The sequence below is a fragment of the Heloderma suspectum genome, chromosome 7 (genome assembly GCF_057233095.1).
Source record: "Heloderma suspectum isolate Gila_16-S chromosome 7, 16-S_ref, whole genome shotgun sequence".
NCBI classification, from domain to species: Eukaryota; Metazoa; Chordata; class Lepidosauria; order Squamata; family Helodermatidae; genus Heloderma; species Heloderma suspectum.
The window spans coordinates 61,181,639-61,204,392 of record NC_139464.1 but is presented as its reverse complement, the minus strand read 5'-3'; the positions used below and the strand labels follow the sequence as shown (position 1 = coordinate 61,204,392).

Sequence of the window (22,754 nt, the reverse complement as noted above, 5' to 3'; positions counted from 1 at the left end):
TGGATTTTTAATTTTTTTTTAGGGATGTATGAGGATTTTGTTCCACTTGCACAAGTGTGTATTGGTGCCAGTGGCCCCCCCCAAAAAAAGTTAGCAAGCATTTCGAATCTGCACAACTTGGAAAAAGCTGGCCTGCTGCAATCTGTAGGTGAGATTCACAGAAACCTGAACTCATCTGAATCCATTGCAGATGTCTCTGACATCCCTAACTGCGTCAGACAGGCATTGGATTTGAGTCAATCCGAATATTCTACTTTACAACAGCCTCCCTCAATGGGGTACCTTCCAGATATTTGGGACAACAATTCCCTTCAGCCCTAGCTAACATGGCCAATGGTCAGGAATGCTGTAGTCCAAAACATCTGAAGGGCACCAGATTGGGGAAGACTGTGCTACAGTGAAATTAATTTTTTACTCCTTGAGCTGCATCATTTAATACACCTCATACCCTTTAATCTGGGAATCCTTCCCATAATGTAGTGTTCCCTTTCCCCACCCCCTTTTAGTGGCTAGCACTGTCATCGATTGGAAACAGGGGGAATCACTATTGCCAGGATTAATGTGATGAATTCTACTAATGATATAATTTGGGGGAAGGAAACTTGCCACTGGGATGCAAGTGTAACATCCGGACAGGTTGCCCCTCAGCCAATAACACTGCTTACTGTCTTCATAGCCTTGTGGTGAAGAGTATTCAGAAAGATAATCTCCAAAAAGCCATAGGAGAACAGATACAAAATTGTCAGTGAATTCCATGGAATTAGTTTATATTTAATCAATCTAAGCTAATTTAGACTGCAATCCTGTACACACATACCTGGGAGTAAGTCCCATTGAATTCAGTTGCTCTTACTTTTGACTCGACCTGAATAGGACTGCACTGCCAAATCCTAAACGGAACTCTAGTACTGGAAAAATGCTCAAACACATATTGATGTAGAGGAAAGGATGAAATCATTTATTTTTAATGACAAAGTCATCAGAAAAATTCACAGACCACTGAGTAGGCACTGATGTGAACTCACTGCCAGAGTGCCCAACAAGCTCAAGTCACTAATGGGGAGAATTAAGAGGAAATAGGCTTTGACAAGATGACTGTGCTGGATAATAAATTTGAACACAAAACTGAAAAAGCGTAAGACCTTGAACCTTGGGGGAAAAAGAGCAGTGGAACAAAAGCTGAAGTGAAGGATAAAAGCCAATGGTTTGAATGAAACTTCTCACAAACCTAAGTATAGTCTCAAAGAACGAAAACTATGTATGAAGAGGTAAGCTAGGAGGTGGTTTTGGCTTTGCCAATCTGTTTCAGAGATAAACAAATTTAAAAGAACCTTTTGCTATATAATTCAGTTTAGAAAGCCCTAAATTCATATAAAATTCTGAGGTTCTAACGGGCATTCATTTGGGGCCAGTTCGCACAATTGAACAGCCTACGGTGCCAGCACATGCAGGTGGCCATTTTGAATATTCTGTGGCCAGCTTCAGCTTGTTATGTCATGCGAACCCGGGACTGTAGGTTAAACAACCCCTGCATATCCCATGGTCTGTTGCAGGGTTATGATTGTTTAACCTTCGCATAACCCATGGTTTGCACGACACTACAAGCTGTAGCTGGGCATTGAATCCCAGGCAGCAGCCCACTGTAACTTAAACAACCCATGGGCTGTTTTGATCATGCGAACTGAGTTTTTGTAAAACAAAATGCTGAACGGGACAGCTAAGCACATGAATGAAATCCAGTAAAGTAAAAAAGGCAAATAAAAACACCAAAAATCAAATAAATAGTGTATTATTGTACCCATACAAGAATTCCTTCAACAGACAGAATGTTACAGGTCTATTGGCCTTTTTTTGAAAAAAAGAGAACAAAAGGAGGCTCTGATCTGGGAGTATTTGTAAGTTCAGTTTACTATACTGAGAGTTTTCAAAGTCCTTCATGCATAAGACCTTCTTATATCTTCCTTTTACAGCTGGGGGGTGGGGAGAAGAACCTGTGGTGCTCCAGATGTTGAACTCCCATCTGCACCAGCCACCATGGCCAAAGGTCAGGAATGTGGGAGATGCAGTCCAACATCTGCAAGGCAACAGGTTCACAGATCACAGAATTATAGGGTTGGAAGGGGCCTACAAGACCACTGAGTCCAACCCCCTGCTCAGTGCAGGAAGCCTGATTCCCAGGCGGTCTCCCATCCAAGTACTAACCAGGGCTGACCCTTCTTAGCTTCTGAGATCAGGCGCATCAGGAGAGCTCTGTTCCTCACTCCTGTTTTACAACCAGTGAAAAGTTTAGGGCAGTCAGCATTCTCCAAGCAGAAAAACAAAGGAGGCAATTTCTTGAGAAAAAGAGTTCCATACTGGAAGACTGGGGGTGCACATAAGCAGACAGGGACTACAGCTGCAGGAACAAGGAACATGAGAATTAATATTGCATCATTGTATACCCGAAACGTCACTAATATTGAGTTTTAAACCTATATTCATAGGTATTATTATTTCTGTATCTGATATGTTTGGCAGTAGGTCTCATATGACTTACCATATAATTAATTGCACAGCTGGCCAACACTAACAGATGCAAGAGAAACAATAGATCAGTCTTGGGCATATATCATCTAGTCATAGCAAGACAAGGGCGCAAGTCCCAGGCTCAAGCATATCCCTTCCCTTTTCTCATACAGAATATGTAATGTGGTTATACAGGCCTATGTGTGTATATATCCGTATCCATGCATGTCCTGTCCACACGTGCTGTAGCGAAAACCTACACATGTGTAAAACTTACATGCCAGGCCATCAGCCAAATCAAAACAAAAAGCTAGATGAATCACACACTCACAAAAAACATTCATTGAGGCATTTTTTAAATCTCCCAAATCAAGGGCTGCTTCATACCACTGCTTTGTTGTAGTCACAATAATTACCTCCAGTGAAAAAGCATAGTATAGAAGAGAGAGATCTTCATCTCTGAATGTGCACTTTTCATGTTTACCACAGCTGTACCGCAACTGCTACAAAGAAGTATGGCATGGCCCTAAGACTGATTTGAAGAGAGATCCAAGGGATTAAGATGCTACATTTATGTAGGGTGGTGAGATGTCAGCTTATGCTTCATTTGTGTAAGAACACAAGACAGCAAAGTAGAAAAACCATTCCATAGATTGACTCTACTTGTATATCTATCTGTTTTTATTCTTCTATTGATGCAACCATTTATCGTTCGTTTTAAAATCAATATTGCTTTGTTTCTAAATAAAACTTTGTCTACCAGGCTTTTTAATATGAGGTAGCGCTTGACAACATTGCAAGTATTCATTAATGTAATATAATATCAGTGGCTTCCGTCCATTACTCACGCTTTCAACAATTCTAATACAGAAGACATATACTAAATGCGATTCAGTCAGGCACACCATCATGATTGCTGTGGCACACCATTTGAAGTCCATTCCAAGAAGGTAGGGTGCTAATCCTGTCTTATGATTAGAAATACAATTTACCATAATTTCAATTTACCATAATAAATACATAACAAAACTGATTTTTCTCTTGAAAGTCAATCATACATGAGCAGAAGCTGCTGGAAAACATGTCTGTGTAAGTTTATAAAATTCAAAGGCTGCCTTCAATATTATCAATCTGTAACTAATATTTTCCATATAATTGCTGAAAAATGGTGGATGTATGCTTACTGCAATCCACATCATGGTCCATTATTTGTGTACATATAAAACCGTTGATAATTTTGTTATTTACAGACCAGACTATAACACAGATTATTCTAAAGAGGCAATCCATCATTTCCCAGCAATTATATGGGAATGATTAGTTACATGTAAGGAACAATATTAAAGTTAGATGCCGCAGTCCAACTAATAACTGAGTTCCATTATATCTTACACCCCTCCTCCAACCAAACACTCCTATGCTTCTCACTTAATTATGCACAATAAAATGCATAGCAAAAGTTATTTTTCCCAAGTATATATCCACATTTACCATGTTTGTGATCTGTTAACTAATAAGCATTTGTGAATTCTAATTCCATATCAGCCTTGCATCAGATTACACCTAGGACAGTGTGCTCATGGGCAGTGATGCAGGTTTTCCAGAAAATTTCAAATTAAACAACTTCCAATGCAAAGTTTTCCAATTCCATTTACACAGGAAAAATTTCACTTTGTATCCGATAATGTTCTGATGCCCTAGAGCAGGGGAGGGTATCTTGTAGGCCAAAATGTCAGGAAGGTCACAACTCACATCATCCTTCACCATTGGCTATGCTGGCTGGAACTGATGGGAGCTGTAGGCCAAAACATCAAGAGGGCCAGAAGCTGCCTATGTCTGCCCTAGATAGAACCAACTTAGCATGTTTATTTTACTTGTATTTAGTAAACAAAGCTAAAAAAGTACTCCATTTTAACTTTTTGTCTCAATACACTATAAGTATTTGACCTGAAATATTTGAGGAAAAGAATTCAAGTACATTTAATGTGATTTAAATGTTATATTATGTAGAATTTTTTATTGGAACATTTAAGAACAAATGTACTAAAAAACTGTTGACACACTAATTAATTTTAGCAACCCTAAGAAATGTGCATGATGTGCTGACAACTACTCAGCTATTTCAACTGAGTTCAACTCTCTTTCACTAAGATTGGTGGGGAACCTTCAGTTTCACTGTCACTATTAGCTCCATTTTACTCTGAGACATATGTGTTTCAATGACATATATGCTTTCTCTCACATACTTGCTAAGGATTATCACTTGAAAAATGTTAATTACAACTTTGAAACTACCAAGATTGCCTAATATTGTATTTGCAATTGGCATGTATTCATTTTTACTAATGAACTGATGAAACAGAAAATTTTCCGTAGAAAAATAAAGCACTGGAAAATGTTCTGCCCCACATCGCTGCTCATGGCCATTTAAAATGAATTTTTGAATGCTCACAGAAGATAGGGAAAGAAGTAAAATAGTGCCCTGAAATTATTGCAAATAGCTGCCATGAATGCACGAAAAGTTATTGGTAAACAAAGTAATACTTGGATGGAAAAAAAACCCAGCGCAATCCTACGCATGTTTACTCAGAAATAAGTCCCTCTAGGTTCAATATGGCTTACTCTGAGGTAAGTGTGTACAGGATTGCAGCTTAACAGCATTATGAACTCAGAGGCTTTAGCTGAATTTCTTAAAAAAAAAACCAAAAGTCCAAGAAAGATATTTTAATTTTAAAATATAAAAACATGAATATCGCATCAAGTGTGAGAGTTCATGTAGAAAATGAGAATTTGTGAACAGATTTTATTTTGCTACCGAAAAAACACTTTCATCATAACTCAGCACTGTAACGAGAGCTCATATTCCAAAATTGAAGTTTGTACTAAATAGGATTGTATTAAACAAGAAATGTTTATGGGTTTTGCTGTATTTTCTGAAGGAGGTACTCCATTTGTAAGTTCAGATTTGGCTGTCCTTTTCTAGTTCGTTTACTTAATATTTTATATGCTTCCATTTTCTTCTGTTTGTAGAGCTTTTGAGCTTTTTCTCTGTCTTCTTTCCTTTTTCTGGCTGCCTGAAATAAAGACCCTGATTATTAAAAAGAAGTATATCTTCCTTCAACTCCTCACAGCTCTTAAACATTGTTTGACTTTTTTAAAATGTAGGTTGCAGCAACCTTTACAATATACCAGAAAAAGAAATGGTGATACCTGAAACAGATAATACAGTACAAATCCCCAACTTTCCCTATATTGCTTGTGTTGAAAACACAGAATGTTGATACTAGGAATCTTGTGTGCACACCTTAGTTGATGCAACATGTATTTATGTGTATCTGTCAAAAAATACAAATGATTTTTGATGTTGGTAGTCCAGTGAAAAATTTACCTACTTCACTGAAATAATTGCTTCATGTTTGCGCATTAGACTTCTCCAACTAGCACTATAGAAAAATCCCATATCATATTCTCAATTTGGGGCCACTTGAAGGACCACTTGATACACTGCAGAAGCAACAGGCGTATGGAAAAAATTAGCAGACATCTTCTTCTAGCCCATAACATATGGGTCACATCTGTTTCGTTCTATGTACATCACATAGTTCTGCAGTGTGTACACACCTGCATGTTCATTTAAAGTTCCCCCAAAGACTTCACATTTTTACTTGGGATGCATCTTACCCAACAGTGTCCACTAATGATAAAAAGCAAACTTAAAACCAGAATACAGGAACAGTTTTGATGTTATTTCAGGTGAGTAGTGCAATCTCTCGCCCCTTCTAGTAGCCCTCTCTCAGTCCCTTAAAGCAATCCAAGCGTGGGCCCCCTACAAATGACTTTTGGCTATCCTTCCAAATTTCTTCATGGGAGCAAGTGAGCCCTGTTCGTAGAGACCTCTCCTGAGGCTAGAGGTCACCTTGTTTCCTCTGCATAGCCTGGGTGTAGAAGCCAGCTGGATTTGGACATCTGGTGGGCTTCCTCCTTCCTGTTGGGTAGCTTCACTTGGCTTTTGAGGCCAGCCCATCTCCACCAGGCGGCACTGGCCTCTTCTCCAACTCATCATCCCTGTGCCAAGGTCCTGTAGCCTCAGCCTCCACTTCTGAATTGACCCCTGGTCTAGCAGTTTCCAGGAGCAGCATCATTACCAAGTGCTGCTGTTGAGCTCAGCCGGGGTTTAGATAGCTGGACTCAGGGAATGGAACCGGGGGGCACTGAGCCCCTATATCTGAACATACCCCATTTCCTTCACTTACAAATTTAGCTTTAAAAGCAGTTTTCCAATACATTTTTATTTTGAAGTGCTAAGCACATAGAAATAATAAAAAATATCATCCTAAGGGGCAGGTCTAATTTCTATTGTCCTTTTAATTCAGAAGAGGTAGGTATATCTGCTCTCACACTTGAATTGCTCTTCCGTATTTGGGAGTACACCACAGCTCTCCGAAGACATCACACTGTTGAAAACTCTGCTATGCTCCTCCCTAACTATGCATGGATAGAGTTACATAAACATTATTATGCACTAAAGGGAAGACGTACTCTGTGACTTGCATACAATGAAATTCTAGAACTCATGCCAGGACCATAAAATAGAAGAGAATAGTAAGTCAGGTCCTCCATTATTCACCCCTACTTTAGAGTGCTGGCTGAACAAAACAAAAATCTTGCTGTTTAACTCTCCCCTTCCCCACCCTGAAGTGCTACTTGTCTATGTGAAACTTAAGACCATGTCAAGATGTAGCCTTTAAGGCAAAGGTTCTACTTAAAATGTACATACCTCTTTTTTCTTATCTCGTGCAGCCTTTATTTTCTCATAATCTTCTTTTGCTTTCTGGTTTGAGGTTTTTGTTTTAGGTTTTCTCTGAATAATACTGGACCTGAGTTAACATAAGCACATCAGTGATTAAAGTATGTCTTTGGGTTAGTGTAATTATATGTATAGTTGACAGCTTTGATTAAATGATTAAGACAAAGTTCTCTTCTTAACATTTAGAAAACAGCAGCGAGAGGAGGAATATGTGCTGAACTGTGGAAAAGACTGTGGACATCAACATCACACCACCACCCCCGCTCCTAGTGGCTTTGCCACCACAACCTTTCAGGAGAGCTGAATCAGAAGCCGCACAACTCCATTAAAAGCACCTGGTACTATGGATCTCTTACTGTAAGGGAAATATCATTCACCTATAAGTCTGATTTTACTATTGTGAACAGCTAGAGCCATTATGTTTGAAAAGTAATATATGAATATTATAAAAACAAACATGTGTACAGCACTCTCTGAACTCATAAACCAAATAATAGCCTTTGCTTAACTGGGGAAGCAGAGCCTGCAATCCTAAATATATTTAGCTAAAAGTTCCCTTGAAGTCAATGTTTTGAACAAGCATAGCTACGATCAGACTGTTAACCAAACGAACAGCCCTTTCTTATTTTGCCTTCTCCACTATTTCATTCATACATCGTGGTCAGCCATATGGAGCACTTTGGAACCTGCTGAGAGGTTCTCTTTTAATCAGACAGGACCTTTAAGGGAAGAGTTGTAGCTCAGTGGCAGAGCACCTCCTTTGCATGCAGAAAGTCCCAAGTTCAACCCCTGGAATCTCCAGGTAGAACTGGAAGTCCTCTGCCTGAAATCCTGGGGAGCTGTTGCTAGTCAGTGTCGATAATACTGGGCAAGATGGACTAATGTTCTGATTCTATATAAGGCAGCTTCCTATGTTTTGCTCAGCTGCTAGGTGAATCAAGATTTGCAAATTGAGAGAATATTTGTTTTTTTAAAAAATCCATTTATAGAACTTACACTATCCTCAATAAACCAGTGTGCGAAAAGTAAAATATAAACAGAAGTCTACTGTCAAACACCAAAAGTGGTATGGCTGTGTTCACAAAGTAAACATTTTGACAAGCAACAGTCTTGGGAAATAAGAGTTGCTTCACTTCTAAGCCTAAATATGACAAATTTCTTGATAGTCATACTTATACCTTCATTCTGACTCTAAATCGCTTGCATGCAACCACAACACAGACACTGAAACTTTTAACTTTGTGCAATATAATTTGACCCACTATTTTATTAGCTGTTAGTTATTAGTTCATTCTCTGAACTAAGTTTGGAAAACTAAGGGTTATACTCAGTAGGTAGAAGAATTCCAAAAAGAACTTAAGTGCTGTGAAAACAATCCCCAGAAGAATAAAGTAGGATCACATTTAAAAGGGAATTATAGCGAAATAGCAGCTTTCAACAGATTTCTTACTTTGGCGTTGCAGTGTCTGTTTCTTCCCGTATAACTAGAACATCATTTTTAGGCCTGCGCTGTTTCTTAAGCATTTCCTCTTCAGCTAAATAAAGATGTTTCAAGTGTTCTGGGTAGTCTTCTGTGTACACGGTGTTCTTCTGAGACCTGGAATTGCTTTCTTTTCTCAGTAATTTCTTGTAGTCATGTTGAATCTTCTGCTTTCTCCAGAAGGCAAAGCCTTGACCTGAAGGCATCAGGAAAAAAAGCAGTTTGAGTAAAACTATTAGGTTTCATTATACTAACACCATTAAATGTTTTCTCCCAGATTCTCTTTGAAAGAATGCTACAATCTTCTTTGCAGAACTCCAGCTAACAAGACAGCAGATAGTTCTGGCCATACTGAAGCAACCACATGACTAAGGGACCAATTCTGTAGCCCCTAGAAAATCTCTGAAGGGCCATAGGATTTTTCGGATTCCTGGATCTGAGGTTGGAGATAGTGCTCCGACCATGGAGCCAGGAATCCACACTCCCCACCCCTCCCCCTTGCATCTAGCACAGAAAAAAACGCACTGGTTGCCTCTCCAAAGTCAGAAACTTGACCTCAGAGAGGAGGTAAGCTGGGTGTGTATGTGGGAAGGGAGGGGACTGGAGAGTGCCGGCTTACAAACTATCCCTAGGCCTCTCCAGCCTCCTTCCTTCCTCCTCTGCAGCACCCCAGCTAGACGGGTGATAAAGTGAGACTAACACTGGATACAACCCTAAGAGTTCTTATTTAGTCGAGGGTGCAATCCTATGCCAATGCCTATATGCCTCCAAACTCTGAGGCTTACAGACCTGCAATGCAGAGTGGGAGGAGCGGCAGAGGTAATCTTCGACTCCACACTCCTCCTGCTCTGCATTTTGACCAGGTGGGCAAAAAAGCCCATAGCTTTTTGTAGCTTTTTCCTTACCTCTCCTACCTGTAATAAAAGGGGCACAGGAGGGCCCTTTTAATTAAGCCAAATTGCCAGAAAACGGTTTCACCACTATGAGTCTCACAATTCTACTGCTTATAAAAATGACACCTGTTGAGCTAATGATATGAAACCTGCAATCCATTATCTATTTGAAGGGGGTCTACAAATGTGTCAGATTTCAAACTGATCCAATAAAGATTGCCACAGGAACAGCAAGTTGGAAAGTTATTAGGTGCCTGTTCGCTTGTATTCCGAAGCAAAAATGTTTCCAGTATTCCATGTTAGCTAGGGAATGCTGGTAGTTTTAGGCCTTGATTCTGTCTAAACATGCATAGGGTTGCGTCCTTAGTTGGATTTAACTCTGCTAGATCCTACGCAAGTTTCAGATTACACCTATGGGCGTTGGGACCAAGAGGCACACACAACGTTGGGGCAGTAGATGAAGATGAAAGCTACAGACCTAGGGGCCCAAACGGAGTTACCAAGCGATAAGCCATGCTTCGAATTCAGTGGGCCTTACCTCCGAGAAAATATGCTGAGGCTCGAGTAAAACATTCGGCACGGCACCAAGTTCTGCGGATAGTGTGTATAAGGAGAAGGAAGGAGACCAAGAAGCCGCGTGGCTGGGAAATCATACTGGGCCCTCTCCCCGTTCGCTCGCGCTGCTCCTCTTACCCTCCCGGACGCTCCCCCTCGCCAGACGCGGGTCCCGTCTCCACGACTGTTTCCGGCTCGGGCGAGCCTGCGACTGCTCGGTTCCTCCATTTCTCTTCAAGCCCGGAGAGTCCCTCCTTCCCGCCACGGGCGCCATCAGCCAGCCGCTCTGTCGGGCTTCGCCGCGCGCCGCGCACGTCATCAAACAAGCGCCCACGCTTTCTTCTTGGGCCGCGGGGGCTATCCAACAGGAGAAATCGTAGCCGTGGTTTCATGTCGGTGCTTGATTCACTGTGCCTAAGGCAGAGAGCGAGAGCCGCTGGAGCGCATGGAACGCTGCCTTAGCGACGGGCGACCACAATCGAGTGCCGAGTCATCGCTTCTCTCACAGACCCGCGCTCGCGCTCCGTCTCTATGACTGGCGCGCAGACCCTCCTGGCCGCTCGCGATGTCGCGTCGTGCCCGCGAGGCTTTTCCGGCCTCCTCCTTCTCCGGGACGAGCCACCCTTTGCCTCCGGAGCCGTCAGCGGAGACGGTGACCGCCGGAGTGCGCGCGGTGGCGCGGTTTCTGCGGCGAGTGTTGCCGCTGTGCCGGGCTCACACGGTGGAGTTCTACACGCGAGGCCTGTGGGAGAAGATGGTGGCGCTTCCCCCGGAGACGGTGCTGGAAGCGCTGAGCGGGGAGAGGCTTAAGCAGCTCCTCGAAGAGCCGCCTCCACAGCGCCCTTTGGAGGAGGCCGCCGGTAAGAGCCTTCACGCTGCCGAGGAAGTTGTTGAAACGTATGGCAGCCTTCCCTCGGCCTGGCGCCCTACGTAGGCGTTGGACTACAAGTCCCATCACTCCTGGCCTGGCTGGTAATTATGGGGGTTCTAGTCCAGAGGATACCAGGTTGGGCTGGGGAGGAAGGCCGCCGTACGGTGTTGGTTTCAGCCAAAGGCTGGCGGCGGCCAGAGTTGCGTCTGGGTGCCAAGTGGCCTGAGAGGGGGGCACTAACACTAAAACGAAAAGCTAATAATGAGAAAAGGCAAATGTCTTGAGCCATAAACTCAAGCGAAATGTTAATCATCATTTGGGGAAATGAGCCCACGCGTGCATTCGCTCATGTGTACAGAGGAAAAAGTATGGTGAAACAGTAAATGGCCCTGAAATGCAAGAGGTATTTCTATGCAAAGCTCACATGTGTGTGAAAGTATGCACGGAGACCATTCGCAACAGTAATAGATGGAGCTAACCTAACAGGGTATGCATGATACCCTCCATGCACTGAAAAATGTGTAGAGGGGACTGTGCCTCCCCTGTATGATGGACATCTGTGTGAATGAGTTCTCCACACAAACATACGAAGCCTTTTTAGGCAGGAGGTTTTCATGCTCTATCTAGAGATGCTGGGGATTAAAATATCCCGTGGGCGAAGGGGACTTGACTAGCTCTGCTTTGGGGGAGCAGGCAGGGTGGGTGAAGCTGGGGTAGAGCCCTCTGAGTCCCCTTTTCTCCTCCATCAGAGGAGAAGAGAGGACTCACTTGTTTCAGCTTTACTGCTCGTGAACCAGGAAAACCTGCATGCTCTGAAGCCTGATGATCCATCCAACACTTCTGCCAGGGAGCAAATCATGTTAGGTGGGTGCAGTCATGCCCACATGACATTGTATCAGAGAGCTGGGTTGGTGGGGGTCATTCAACTCCCCCATCCAAAACTGGTTTTGCACCTCTGCTTTGGATGATAATACTTGGGAGCCTCATGTACGCCGCCTTGAGTGCCATTTTTTTTGGTAAAAAGGTAGGCTATAAATAAACAAATAAACAAGGTGTTATGGGTTTCTTGAAGAAAGGAGTGCAGTGAATATACAAGACTTATTGCTAAATTTTCCAGGCAACCAAATATTGCCACCCTGGATTAAAGAAGTCTCCTTTTGTTCCAGGGCAGGGATTGCCAACTTTCTTATTCTTTCTCCCGCTCTACCATTTTCAGTAGCTTTTCATTTCATGCTGGTTTCTCTGTCCCGAGCCCTGTGCCTCATTTCACAGATCATGCACTGCAATTCAGGGTTATTCCTAAGTAAGTGTACATAGAATTACAGTCTAAGCGTCACTGTTCATTGAAGTGTTTGCCTCATCTGCTTTTCTTGCCATAGCAAATGAGATGGATCCAAGGTAAACTTGGGGGCCAAGCCTCTGCTTTTCCAAGTTTGTGGAGAACATTTTGGATTTGTAGTGTCTCTTCAGTACTGTCCTATTGACTTCTCTTTGGGTGTAATGGTTGTAGCAATAACCTTACTTACATTGTTGATGTCTAGTCTTTTTGAGACCAGCATCCTGTTCCTTTCCTTTTGTAGATGAAAAATAGTTTTCTCTGTATGCTTAACAGTTTACTGTTCTGCTGCCCCTATGGGCAGTATTTTACAGTGCAATCGTATGAAGATCGTTGTTAGCTTCTGAACTTGGAGGCTGAAGACTATCCAGTGCGATGCTTGTCTCCATGCTCCAGCTGCTCTGCACTTTTGGCTAGACAGATGGTTTTGCCTGTAAAGCTGGGGAGCTTTGGAGGAGGAGGGGAGGAGGCCATATGGCACATGGGAAGCTGCGTAGTGCAGCTTCTGCAGTCACCTTCCCCCTCCAGGGACCGTCTCCTTTTCCCCATGTCCGCGCTCCATTTCTGAGCGTGGAGACATACGTAGCTAGCATGGAGAGAACTGCCCCAGCCACGAGGGGGTAGGTGAGGGGACGGGGAGCACGGTTCCCAGAAACCGAAAAATCCTATGGCCCTCTAGACAATGTCTAGTGACCATAGGATTACTCCCTTTGGTTTCTGTTTTATACCAGTAGGCATTGTAGTTGCTTAGTATATATGTTCTAGGAGTTTCAAGCTGTGGCTTTGTCTCTACTTATCAGAACTCACAGCATGATTTGTCAAAGGTGATGAAATCTTTTTCTGTGTATCCAGTCTCTGTTGATTCACATCAAGCTTTGAAGTAAAGGGATCATCCCTCTGCATTTTATTTTATTAACTTTATTGTGAGCATTTAACTTTCCTTTTTCGTAGGAAGACTGCCTCTGTTTGTTTGAATATCAGAAGTGAGCTAGCTAGCTAAGAGGTTATTTTCCATTTTCCATTTCAGAATGTAAAAATGTAATTGTGTTTGTGTGTTTAAGAAAATGTACGCCTGCACCCTTCTGTTTTAAAGTTTTTGCTTCTTTGGGCATGTTTGCAAAAATTGGTACGCCAAAATTGCTGAGAATTTTGACATATAAGAAATGAGCAAGCAGGTTCTCTAGGTACACTCCCGCTCTGCTGTCTCTTGGCAGGCAAGGAATGCTTTATTCAAGAAAGTCTTTGGCCTGTAAGCGGGTCTGTTGGGTTGGGTGCTGTTTCTTTAATTTTTTATTCTGTAATAGATTAATTTTTGTTTTTATTGTAGTTTAATGTATTTTATTGTTTTAATCAATTTTAATTATGCTTGTAAGCCACCTTTAGTGCCCTTTTTTGTAGAAAGGGAGGATACAAATCAAATCAATAAATGCTGGTGCTCACTACCCAATTGCTTACACTTGGGTTCTTCTGCAAATGGGAGCGAAGATAACCAGGAACATGCCAGTGATAGGACGTTTACCATTCCATCTCAACCGAGACACCTGGCTTGTCCTTCCTAGGCTTCCAGATTCTGGCTTTTAAGAGTGAAAAGCCAGATTTCAGTTTTGGACATAACACTAAGCCTTCTATTGCTGGTAAGTTCCTGGTTACTTTAGGGAGCAATCCTATGGCCACTAGTCAGCAGCTAGATGGCCAGAGGATATGTCAGTTTCTGGGAACCAACCTCGGAGCCCATGCTCCGTGTTTCCCAAGTTTCCCAAGGAACTGACCTTCCCCCCTTTCCGTACTGCCTCGCAGGCAGCTTGGAACAGCCCCATGCTTGGAGGAGGAGCATGGAGTGGCAAAATGGGGCATTCTGGCGGGCATTCTGGGGCGGGGAAGGCGGAAATGAAATCTGGCTTTTCAACACATCCTATGTGTTGTCCGGCAGCTGCTTCCCCCACTCCGCCTTCCCACGGCTAGACAGCCAAAATTGGCTGTCTAGCTGCAAATGCAGGGCAGCTGAAGCATGGAGGGGACAATCCCCTCCGTGCTTCTTCTGCCCTGCATTGGCTAGGCTGTCGCCTCTGAGTTTGGAGGCAGCCGCCTATCCCCATAGGATTGCGCCCTTAGCCACTTAACTCTGCATGAGGAGCCAAGTGGAGAGTGATCAGGTATCAGGCACTAGCATGTTTGTTTATTACCAATACAATTTCTGGCTTACTGTTTTGGGCAAATGTGGCCTTTTCAGTATTTAACCTGCATCCTGCTTCATGGTAAATCAGTGGCACTATGTTAAGCATTCGTCAAATGTAAAGAAAATATTTAAACTATACGGAAGCATTCCAGTGAACAGAAGGTAATCTAACTATATCAGATCACTTCTTCCACCTATGCTGGCTCTTCTGCCTCAAGTGTTCAAAAAGTTACAAAAGACACAATATACAATGACGCATGAATGATTAATTACATCAGTGAATAATCACTCTTGATGCTTTTGGGGGGCAAATGTATTTTCCTTGAAAGCCTACAAAGTTGTAATGGAGCCAAAGCAGTTTCATACATATAGGCATTGTTCTTTCTTTGGTTAGGAGCCACAGACGTTTGAATCCTGTGACTTTACATGGCTTGGGTCCCACCTACACCTGCTCCTATGTTATGTTCCATCATGATTTCTATCATCAACCAATTTCACACCTTTATCGATGTACCAAATTCATACAACAAGAGCATGTAGAGAAAAGCTCTTAACAGTTATAGTAGAGAAAATGCAAGTGTTTGTATAGTTTCCTGAGTGAATAAGTTATTTTAGAATTACTAATTTAGTAATCCATGCCCCAAATAGCAGGGTCATGTTCCTGCTACCTTCTACTGCAGACTTGCGAAGTAGAGTATACTGGGATAGGGAAGAGCAAGTTCCATGCACTCACAACATTCTTAGGGTGTAATCCTATGCATGTCTAAACAGAAAAAAGCTATACAGCTCCCAGCATCGCTCCAGCCAGCCATGCTGACTGGGGCATGCTGTGAATTGTAGGACTTCTTTTCTGTCTAAACATGCATAGGATTGCACTAAGAGTCAAAAAGGCATAAAATTGTAGCCATGTCCTTCCATTTGCCACATATATTGTATGATTAGAGTAGGGTGTGGATTGTTAAGATATTCATTTTAGACAAGTGGATTATAAACAAGACAAAAATGAGCGTTCTAAGTCTTCTGAGGGAGAATGCAGGGAATAGTTGATCTAGCTTGCTATGCAGATTCTGTTAAGTAAAATTAAAATATGAAGCAATATAAAATCAGTTAATGTAAGCAAGAGTCTTTCTCTGTTATTGATGTTTTCTTTCTTTTTTTGCCCATGCCACTTTTTCATTACTATTGACTGTTTTCCTCTTCTTTCTACACAGATGGCTGTGAGTTTCGCAACATTTTCTGTGAAAATTCTCAGAGGCTGGTCAATGTGCAGGCTTTTGCTCTAGCTGCAAAATACTACTCCATGCCAAACCTTGGAGTGTGTACCCCTTTAGAACAGATGCTTGAAACACTGAACAGGAAACAGCAGTCAAGATCTGGTAAATTATACCTTTGGAATACCTTTGTATATCTTCTTAAATCCTTCTCCTTACTATTCATTTACTCTTGCTTTGCATACACAATATTCCTTTGTTCTTTTTTACAATCGCTGTGTCTTTTCTCTAAGCAATCCAGAAACATCTATTCTAAAACTTATGTTCAATGCAATCTTATTAATGTCTACTTGGAACAAAATCCTACTGTGTTCAATGGGGTTTATTCCCAAGGTAAGTCTGCTGAGGACTGCAGTCTTAGTTATCTCCTTGATTGTCAATACTGGCACCTCCTACTTTTGTTCATCAGTTTAAATTTCGCTAGCCATATTTTTGGCTGTATGTGATTTTTTTATATATATAACCCCAGCAAAACATCCGATTTCTTTTCCTTGAACAGTATCCACCCTGAATTTTACATGTCAAATTGCTTTTGGAACTGTACTAGGAACTGCTGTTCAAAAAATGAAAGCAGTCAAAACCATACCGAGACAACAGAGTTAGTAACATGGTTCTTGTACTGTGCCAGTAGTAATGTCATATTTAATGCTTCTTACATCTTGGTCCTACATTCTCAACTTCACACTCAGTTTTTAGCTGCCCCTTGGCAATTGGGACCAGCTTACCTTTTCACAACTGCCGACTTTCTTCCTATCTTAACATGTTAAAACTTACAGAGAATGGTAGAGAGATCTATTGTAAATGGACACATAATTGTAATATAATCTGAAATTATAAAAACGGAACAAACTGTATCAAAAATGTCTTGTATTTAATATTAACAGAAAGCTCATTAACCAGAATGGAATTGCTTGGCAGTCACTGGTGAGGCCAGTACCAAAATTCAGCATTGTAATAAGGTCTTTTCATATGATCGCTGGGACCTTTAAATGTTGAATGTTTTCCAGACTTTCCTAGACTCATTTCTGTATTCCAGAAAAGAGGCACATCTGTTAACTGTTGAGAAATGTTCTTGAACAAATTGCATTGTTTTGAAAAAGGAACTTGCACACAGAGAGGAATTTTACAACATTCAAACATACTGTGCTGAAAATTCTTACATGTGTTTTTCATGATTTTCCTTATCATAAGAAGAAAAATATGCTTCAGAGATTACTTTGAAGAGCTGCACAGACTGTTTTAGAAATAACTGAAATAGCTTAGAAACACGTTATCCACTGCTAGGGTTACATTTACAAAAGTGTCTTTTTCTTCTTAAAAATTAAGTTGCAGCTGTTTCTATATCCCCAAAGATCACTAGACTCATGAAACATCAGTGGAACTATAGAGTGCTTCAACATTCTGCAACCAAAGCATCTTTGAAACTGCCTCCTTCAAGTATCAGTTGTTTGGATTTAAAATGGTTTGGTAATAAGGGGTTGGATCCATCCAGACCTTGGATTTAGATCCCATTGAAATCAACATGAAAAGTTAGCAATGACTTAAGTGATTAACTGATTTCAGTGGGAACTATTTTCAACTACTGTAGTCTGGATCCAACCCAAGATTATTCTGCAGAAAAGAAATTTATATCCATATCTGGGCATGATATTTGGTATTACTGATTTGTCTTATTATTGGCACCTTTCAGGCCAAACGTCAGTATACTTTCAGACTTCATGAAATCAGGTGGGCTAGCAATAATTGATATTATAATATCTGATAAGTACCTTTATCCTAAAAGTACTGCATTTGAAGCAGAGTATTTTGGTGTGTAAATTAATGTTATTAAGAAAGTAATCCTATGTCCCCTAGACAGTGCCTGGGGCACCATAGGATGCTGTGGATCTCCTCCGTGCCCATCAACAGAGCTATGAGCATGGAGGAGGAGATCCAATCATAGATCTGCCCTCATTCCCCCCTTCCAACCACCATGGATAGCTTCTCTTATGAGGTCACAGCTGCTCATAAGAGAAGTTGGAGAGGGAGAAAAGGGGGCTTGCTGAGGGGAGGGGAGAAAAGAGGCTGGGTTGCACAGTATCCTTTAGCCTCTCCAGCCGTACCCACTGAAAGATAAGTCAGCTAAACAGGCTCTTTGGCATAGCTAGCTACTTTTTGTATTTTAAAAAGGGGAACAGAAGTGAAATTGCCTCTGTCCTCCTCTTGCCCTGTCTGGTTCTTGCTGGCATGGCATAGGATAGACGGAGGACTCTGAACCTGGAGTTATCTGTCTGTTGGAAGCCTTAGCTAATTAAGGGAGCAATCCTATGACTGCTAGTCAGTGGCTAGATGGCCATAGGATATGAGGTTTTCTGGGAACCGACCTTGGAGACCGCAGGCAGCGTGGAAAAGCCCCAAGCTCCGGGCTCGGAAGAGGAGCGTTGAGCAGCCAAAACGGGGCACTTCGGGGGGCGTTCCTGGGTGGGGAAAATGGAAATCCCTGTATGACACATCCAGTGTGTCATCCAGCAGTCTCCTCGTCCGCTGTGCTTTCCCATGGCTAGATGGCTGAAATCGGCTGTTTAGCCGCAAATACAGGGCAGGAGAAGCGCAGAGGGAACAATCCCCTCTGTGCTTCTCCTGCCCTGTATCGGATAGGTGGTCGCCTCCGAGTTAGGATTGCACCCTAAGTGCATTAATGAGGTGGTTGTACCTCATGCTATCACAACTGGATAAATGCCACTGAACACACACATAATTTTGTGGCTTTAATGCATTTAATGAAATATAATTATTGCTATAATATTTTTTTAAGAACAGTCCTCAGTAGTACCCCCCTATAAATAGGATACAAAATGTGTGTATAGGTTTTACTGATTTTCCTTTCCATCAGCACTTTGTACTGCATTGAATCCTGTTCTGGGAGGTACCCTGACCAGCATTTCAGGAAATGCAAGGGACTGAAATGAGAAGCGAAGGTAGAAAAGTCTCATTTCACATGCAGAACTTTTTAATGCAACCCTTTGGAGCCTAGCCAGTGTTTAGGGGAACCTAAACTTTAATCAAGCTTTTCTCACATGTATTTCAAAAATAGATAGAAAAACACAGAAAAAGATATGGCACACTTGTTCCTTGTTCATATTTTGTTGTTGTGTTAAATTTTATGACACTATCTGTCAATTGATAAAATCTTTATTGTATGCTGACAGTTTGTACATACTACCAGATGTTCAAAAGTACATGCCTCTTGGACTTTGGGATGGAACATCTCAAGATGCTCATAATCACAATCCAGTTTTCAGTATGCTTTTAAATAAGCACAACGTTTTGGGCATCATTCCCAGCATGTTCTTATTAAAGAATAAATAGAGTTACAACCTGATGATCAGTTTTTTGACAAATGACAGTAATGTATGGAGTGCAAGAAGGAGGGCATGCATCTTTCTAAAGACTGCAAACTGTTATGTTTCTTGCAAGCATACAAAATATTCAGTGTCTTTTCCTGCAACGGTCAATGTATAGGGAGCTAGTGGTTATTCCATAAAGTTTTCAAAGGCTTCTGTTGATTGCTGCCAAGAGTCCAAAGTGAGAAACTGAGGTCAGGTTCTTTCATCACCTTTTAATCCTTTCATCTCCAGGGATAATCAAAGCGATTCTGCCAAAATAAAAAGCTGGGGGTTTTCACCCTGCCAAAGTGAACAGTTCTTCTTGAGGTAAAGACCTAAGGGCTGCATCCCACATTTCTGTATTATGTGGATTTGCTCCACTGCATGGATCACTTTGTGGATTGGTTTTAATGTATGATTAAAGTGCAGAAAGTTTCCATTATGGATGCACATGCATTCCTCTTGTTTTCCCTGAAGGGCTTGATCCTTTGCATGCGCTCCAAACAAGTGCGCACAAAGGATTGATGTTCTTCGTGTACTTCAAGTGAACATGTGCAAACACAGGTGCTCAAAGTACCTGCCACCACCTTTGCTGCCACCACCTTCTTGTTCTCCTGCTCTTGAAGGGGCTTAAAACTTACATGGGGCAAAAGGAGAAGGTGATGGTGGCAGTTCTAATCTTGGTGGAAATGACATGATTAGTTTCATGTTCCAGGGACATTTAGTTCCAATGCCCTCATGGGCAAGAACCGTTTTGCTGGAGCCACTGCCTTCCCATTTTTCTGCGCCAGCTAAATTTTGGGGCCCTTGGGATGGCAGTAGAAGAGGGGAAAAGCTGTGGTGATGATTGCAGCAGACACGTGGCGCGTGGGCCATGGCCATACCTGCTCACGAGGTGCTAGCTGTTATGAACACTTTTTCCAATTACTTGCAACATCCCTAGTTTCCATGCCAGTGCTGCTCTTCTTGCTGGTATCTTGCACAGGTGAGGGGAGTTACCATTTAACAGAGCAGATCAGCATGGTGCGCCACTTAAACAATATGGGCAGCACTGACACAGACATGAGCCAGTGTGGTTAGTGGCAAGAGTGTTGGACTAGGAGCTGGGAGATCCGGGTTCTAGTCCCTGCTCAGCCATGGAAGCTCACTGGGTGATTTGGGGCCTGTCACACACTCTCAGCCCAACCCACCTCACAGGGTTGTTGTTGTGAGGATAAAATGGAGAGGAGGAGGATAATGTAAGCCGCCTTGGGTTCCTTGCAAGAGGAAAAAGGGCGGGGTATAAATGCAATAAATAAAATAAATAAATTTATTAGCACCCTCTTTGTTCCTATTCTAACCTGTGAAGGCAGATCAAGTGGTGTCATATGTTTTTGACCCTCATCTGTGCAGCAGACCAACTGATGTGAATAATTATGGGACATGTGGGCCTGCATTGTTTTTTAAGATCTTTGATAAACAGACACCTTGGAGATGGAAATAAAACCCTTGCATTACAAGCATGTTGTCATTGGTTTGCAGCATTATTGATAGACGTATTTCTCTGGACTACAGAAGATGTATGCCCAAGTGCATCTATATCATGCATGTATATCACCTCACGTAGGTATCTAGGGAGGAATTTAAACAAACACCAAAACTCACATTTGCGAACTATGCTTGGTCGTAGTTTGTAAATGAGATGTAATTGTAAATAAATATAAATCTTCAAAATGACATTATATACTTTGTAAAAGGCCACTAAATATGTGATTTATTTTGTAATGACATTTTTCATTTATTCTTTTGGGACTTGTAATATACAGTTTTTCCTAACTTTCTTTTTAGCTCAAGAATATAATAATGTGAACATTATCTCATTTCTTTATTGAAAACTAGCCAGTACAAAGCAAAACTGAAATTTACTGATAGAGATCGGTAAGGGCTTTTCAAAACTGCTATAACAAGTTGCGCATTTACTAAAAAACCGTAAAGTTCAATCATCTTTAATCTAATTGCATTTTTCTGTTTGATCAGATGTAGAGATGAAAACAGATGATTTCATGAATAATAAGAAGTCGCATGAAGTGCAGTTGATGTCAGAGCTAGTGGATGGCATTGCAAAATATTGCGGCTTAAATCAGGTAAGAATTCTTATGATTCAATATTTTATCTTCTCTCCAACACCCAAAAGGTGTTCAAGTCCTTGTTCAAGTCTTACTCAAGGCTAAAGCTCTTGAAGGAGTGCTGCCCATTGCAGAATGGTAAGGCTATCAAGAGAGCCTTTGGTCCATATTCAGTTCTCTGCAGAAAGGAAATAGGTTTGATTAAACAGTTCAAGAGTCAGAAGCCAGAAATCTAGCTATTTACCACATTTATATGCCACCCAGTAATAAGGCCCATGTACAGTGCATTGCAGCAATCCAGATGGGCAGTCACCAGATAACTGAACCCAGGCTATGTCTGCCCAAGTAGGGTAGCTGTTGGCCTAAGCTGATAAAAAGTGCTCAGAGCCATAGAGGCTCCCTGAGCCTCTAGTGACAAACCAGATCAAGAAGTACCTCTAAACTGTGCATTTGATCCTTGATAGGGAATGTATTCCCCCCCCCCCCCGAAGAATGGGGAACAAGACTCACTCACTAGGAATACCTCCAACTTGCCTGGATTGAGCTTCAGTTTACTGGCCCTCATCTAGTCCATTACTGTGACCAGGCACTGATTTAACACACCCACTGCCTCACCTAGGTTAGAAGAAAAAGAGAAATAGAGCTGGGTGTCATCTGCATATTGGTGACACATCAGTCCAAATCTCCAGATGACCTCACCCAGCAGTTTCACATAGATGTTAATAACATGAGGTGATACAATACAGCCTTCTGGGCTCCAAAGTGTAAATGTGAAGGTTGAGAAGAAATCCCCCAGCATCACTTCCTGGGATTGGTCACCCAGAGCTGTGTCTCCAACACCTTCCTCATCTAACGTCTCTAGAGGGATACCACTGTTGATAGTATTGAAAGCTGCTGAGAGGCAAGGGTCCTTTTTCTCAGTCTAATTGGCACAGCAGGTAATGATGTTCATTGGGTTAAACCTCCCCTCCCCATGTGCTGCTGTCCTAATGAAAATCACACCACCCCTTCAGCTAGTATTAAATAAAAAATACACTGACATATTTGGTAACCATATGATTAACACAACATGTAGGTTTGGGGCACTGAATTTAGCCAGCAATAAGGTAGGCGAGGTATTCCTCTTACTCTTGTCAGGAGCCTACCAAACTCTGAAGTACTGTTTACTAGAGATTTATAATCTAGATTCTTAATCTTTGGGAAAACCCATCCTACAGTTAAAGCATTATTGCTCTGACAATAATGATTGCCAGATTTATGCATTCCAGTAATGCATGATAAGTCTTGACTGCTGATTTCCACCTCTGCATGTGGTGTGACAGTGAAAGTAGGATACCAGGAGCTTTGTGGGTTTATGCAAAGAGTCATTGGCATCTGAGAATACTGAAAG

The 22,754-nt window shown here is 41.9% G+C and overlaps 2 protein-coding genes across 7 annotated transcripts in view; one reads left to right on the top strand and one right to left on the bottom strand.

The window, feature by feature from the left end:
* Positions 1-940: 940 nt before the first annotated feature.
* Positions 941-11,068, bottom strand: CCDC59 (coiled-coil domain containing 59). 2 transcript variants are annotated; one of them, XM_084810395.1, is made up of 4 exons: positions 10,379-11,068; positions 8,763-8,988; positions 7,283-7,382; positions 941-5,579 (listed from the first exon to the last, which is right to left on the bottom strand). In XM_084810395.1, exons 1-4 carry the CDS (start codon positions 10,557-10,559, stop codon positions 5,418-5,420), a joined length of 669 nt encoding a protein of 222 aa, XP_084666521.1. In that variant the 5' UTR covers positions 10,560-11,068; the 3' UTR covers positions 941-5,417. The 2 variants fall into 2 exon arrangements, with proteins under 2 accessions (XP_084666521.1, XP_084666522.1); XM_084810396.1 differs by having other exon boundaries at positions 3,165-5,579; positions 10,224-10,528.
* Positions 10,580-22,754, top strand: part of METTL25 (methyltransferase like 25) — a 73,970-nt gene continuing 61,795 nt past the window's right edge. For 2 of the 5 annotated variants that reach the window (XM_084810390.1, XM_084810394.1), the window contains exons 1-3: positions 10,714-11,100; positions 15,835-15,999; positions 21,276-21,382. In XM_084810390.1, the coding sequence (XP_084666516.1) occupies positions 10,806-11,100; positions 15,835-15,999; positions 21,276-21,382 (567 nt within the window). In that variant the 5' untranslated portion in view covers positions 10,714-10,805. Of the gene's footprint in view, positions 11,213-15,834; positions 16,000-21,275; positions 21,383-22,754 lie in introns of all 5 variants that reach the window. The other 3 variants (XM_084810393.1, XM_084810392.1, XM_084810391.1) reach the window with 2 other exon arrangements.

Coding starts and splice junctions, on each gene's coding strand:
- CCDC59 (XM_084810395.1), bottom strand. CDS start 10,559: ATGACGTGCGCGGCGCGCGGCGAAGCCCGACAGAGCGGCTGGCTGATG. Junction 8,989..10,378: donor GAGGGGGAGCGTCCGGGAGG/GTAAGAGGAGCA, acceptor TGATGCCTTCAG/GTCAAGGCTTTGCCTTCTGG. Junction 5,580..7,282: donor CACGAGATAAGAAAAAAGAG/GTATGTACATTT, acceptor TCTTTATTTCAG/GCAGCCAGAAAAAGGAAAGA.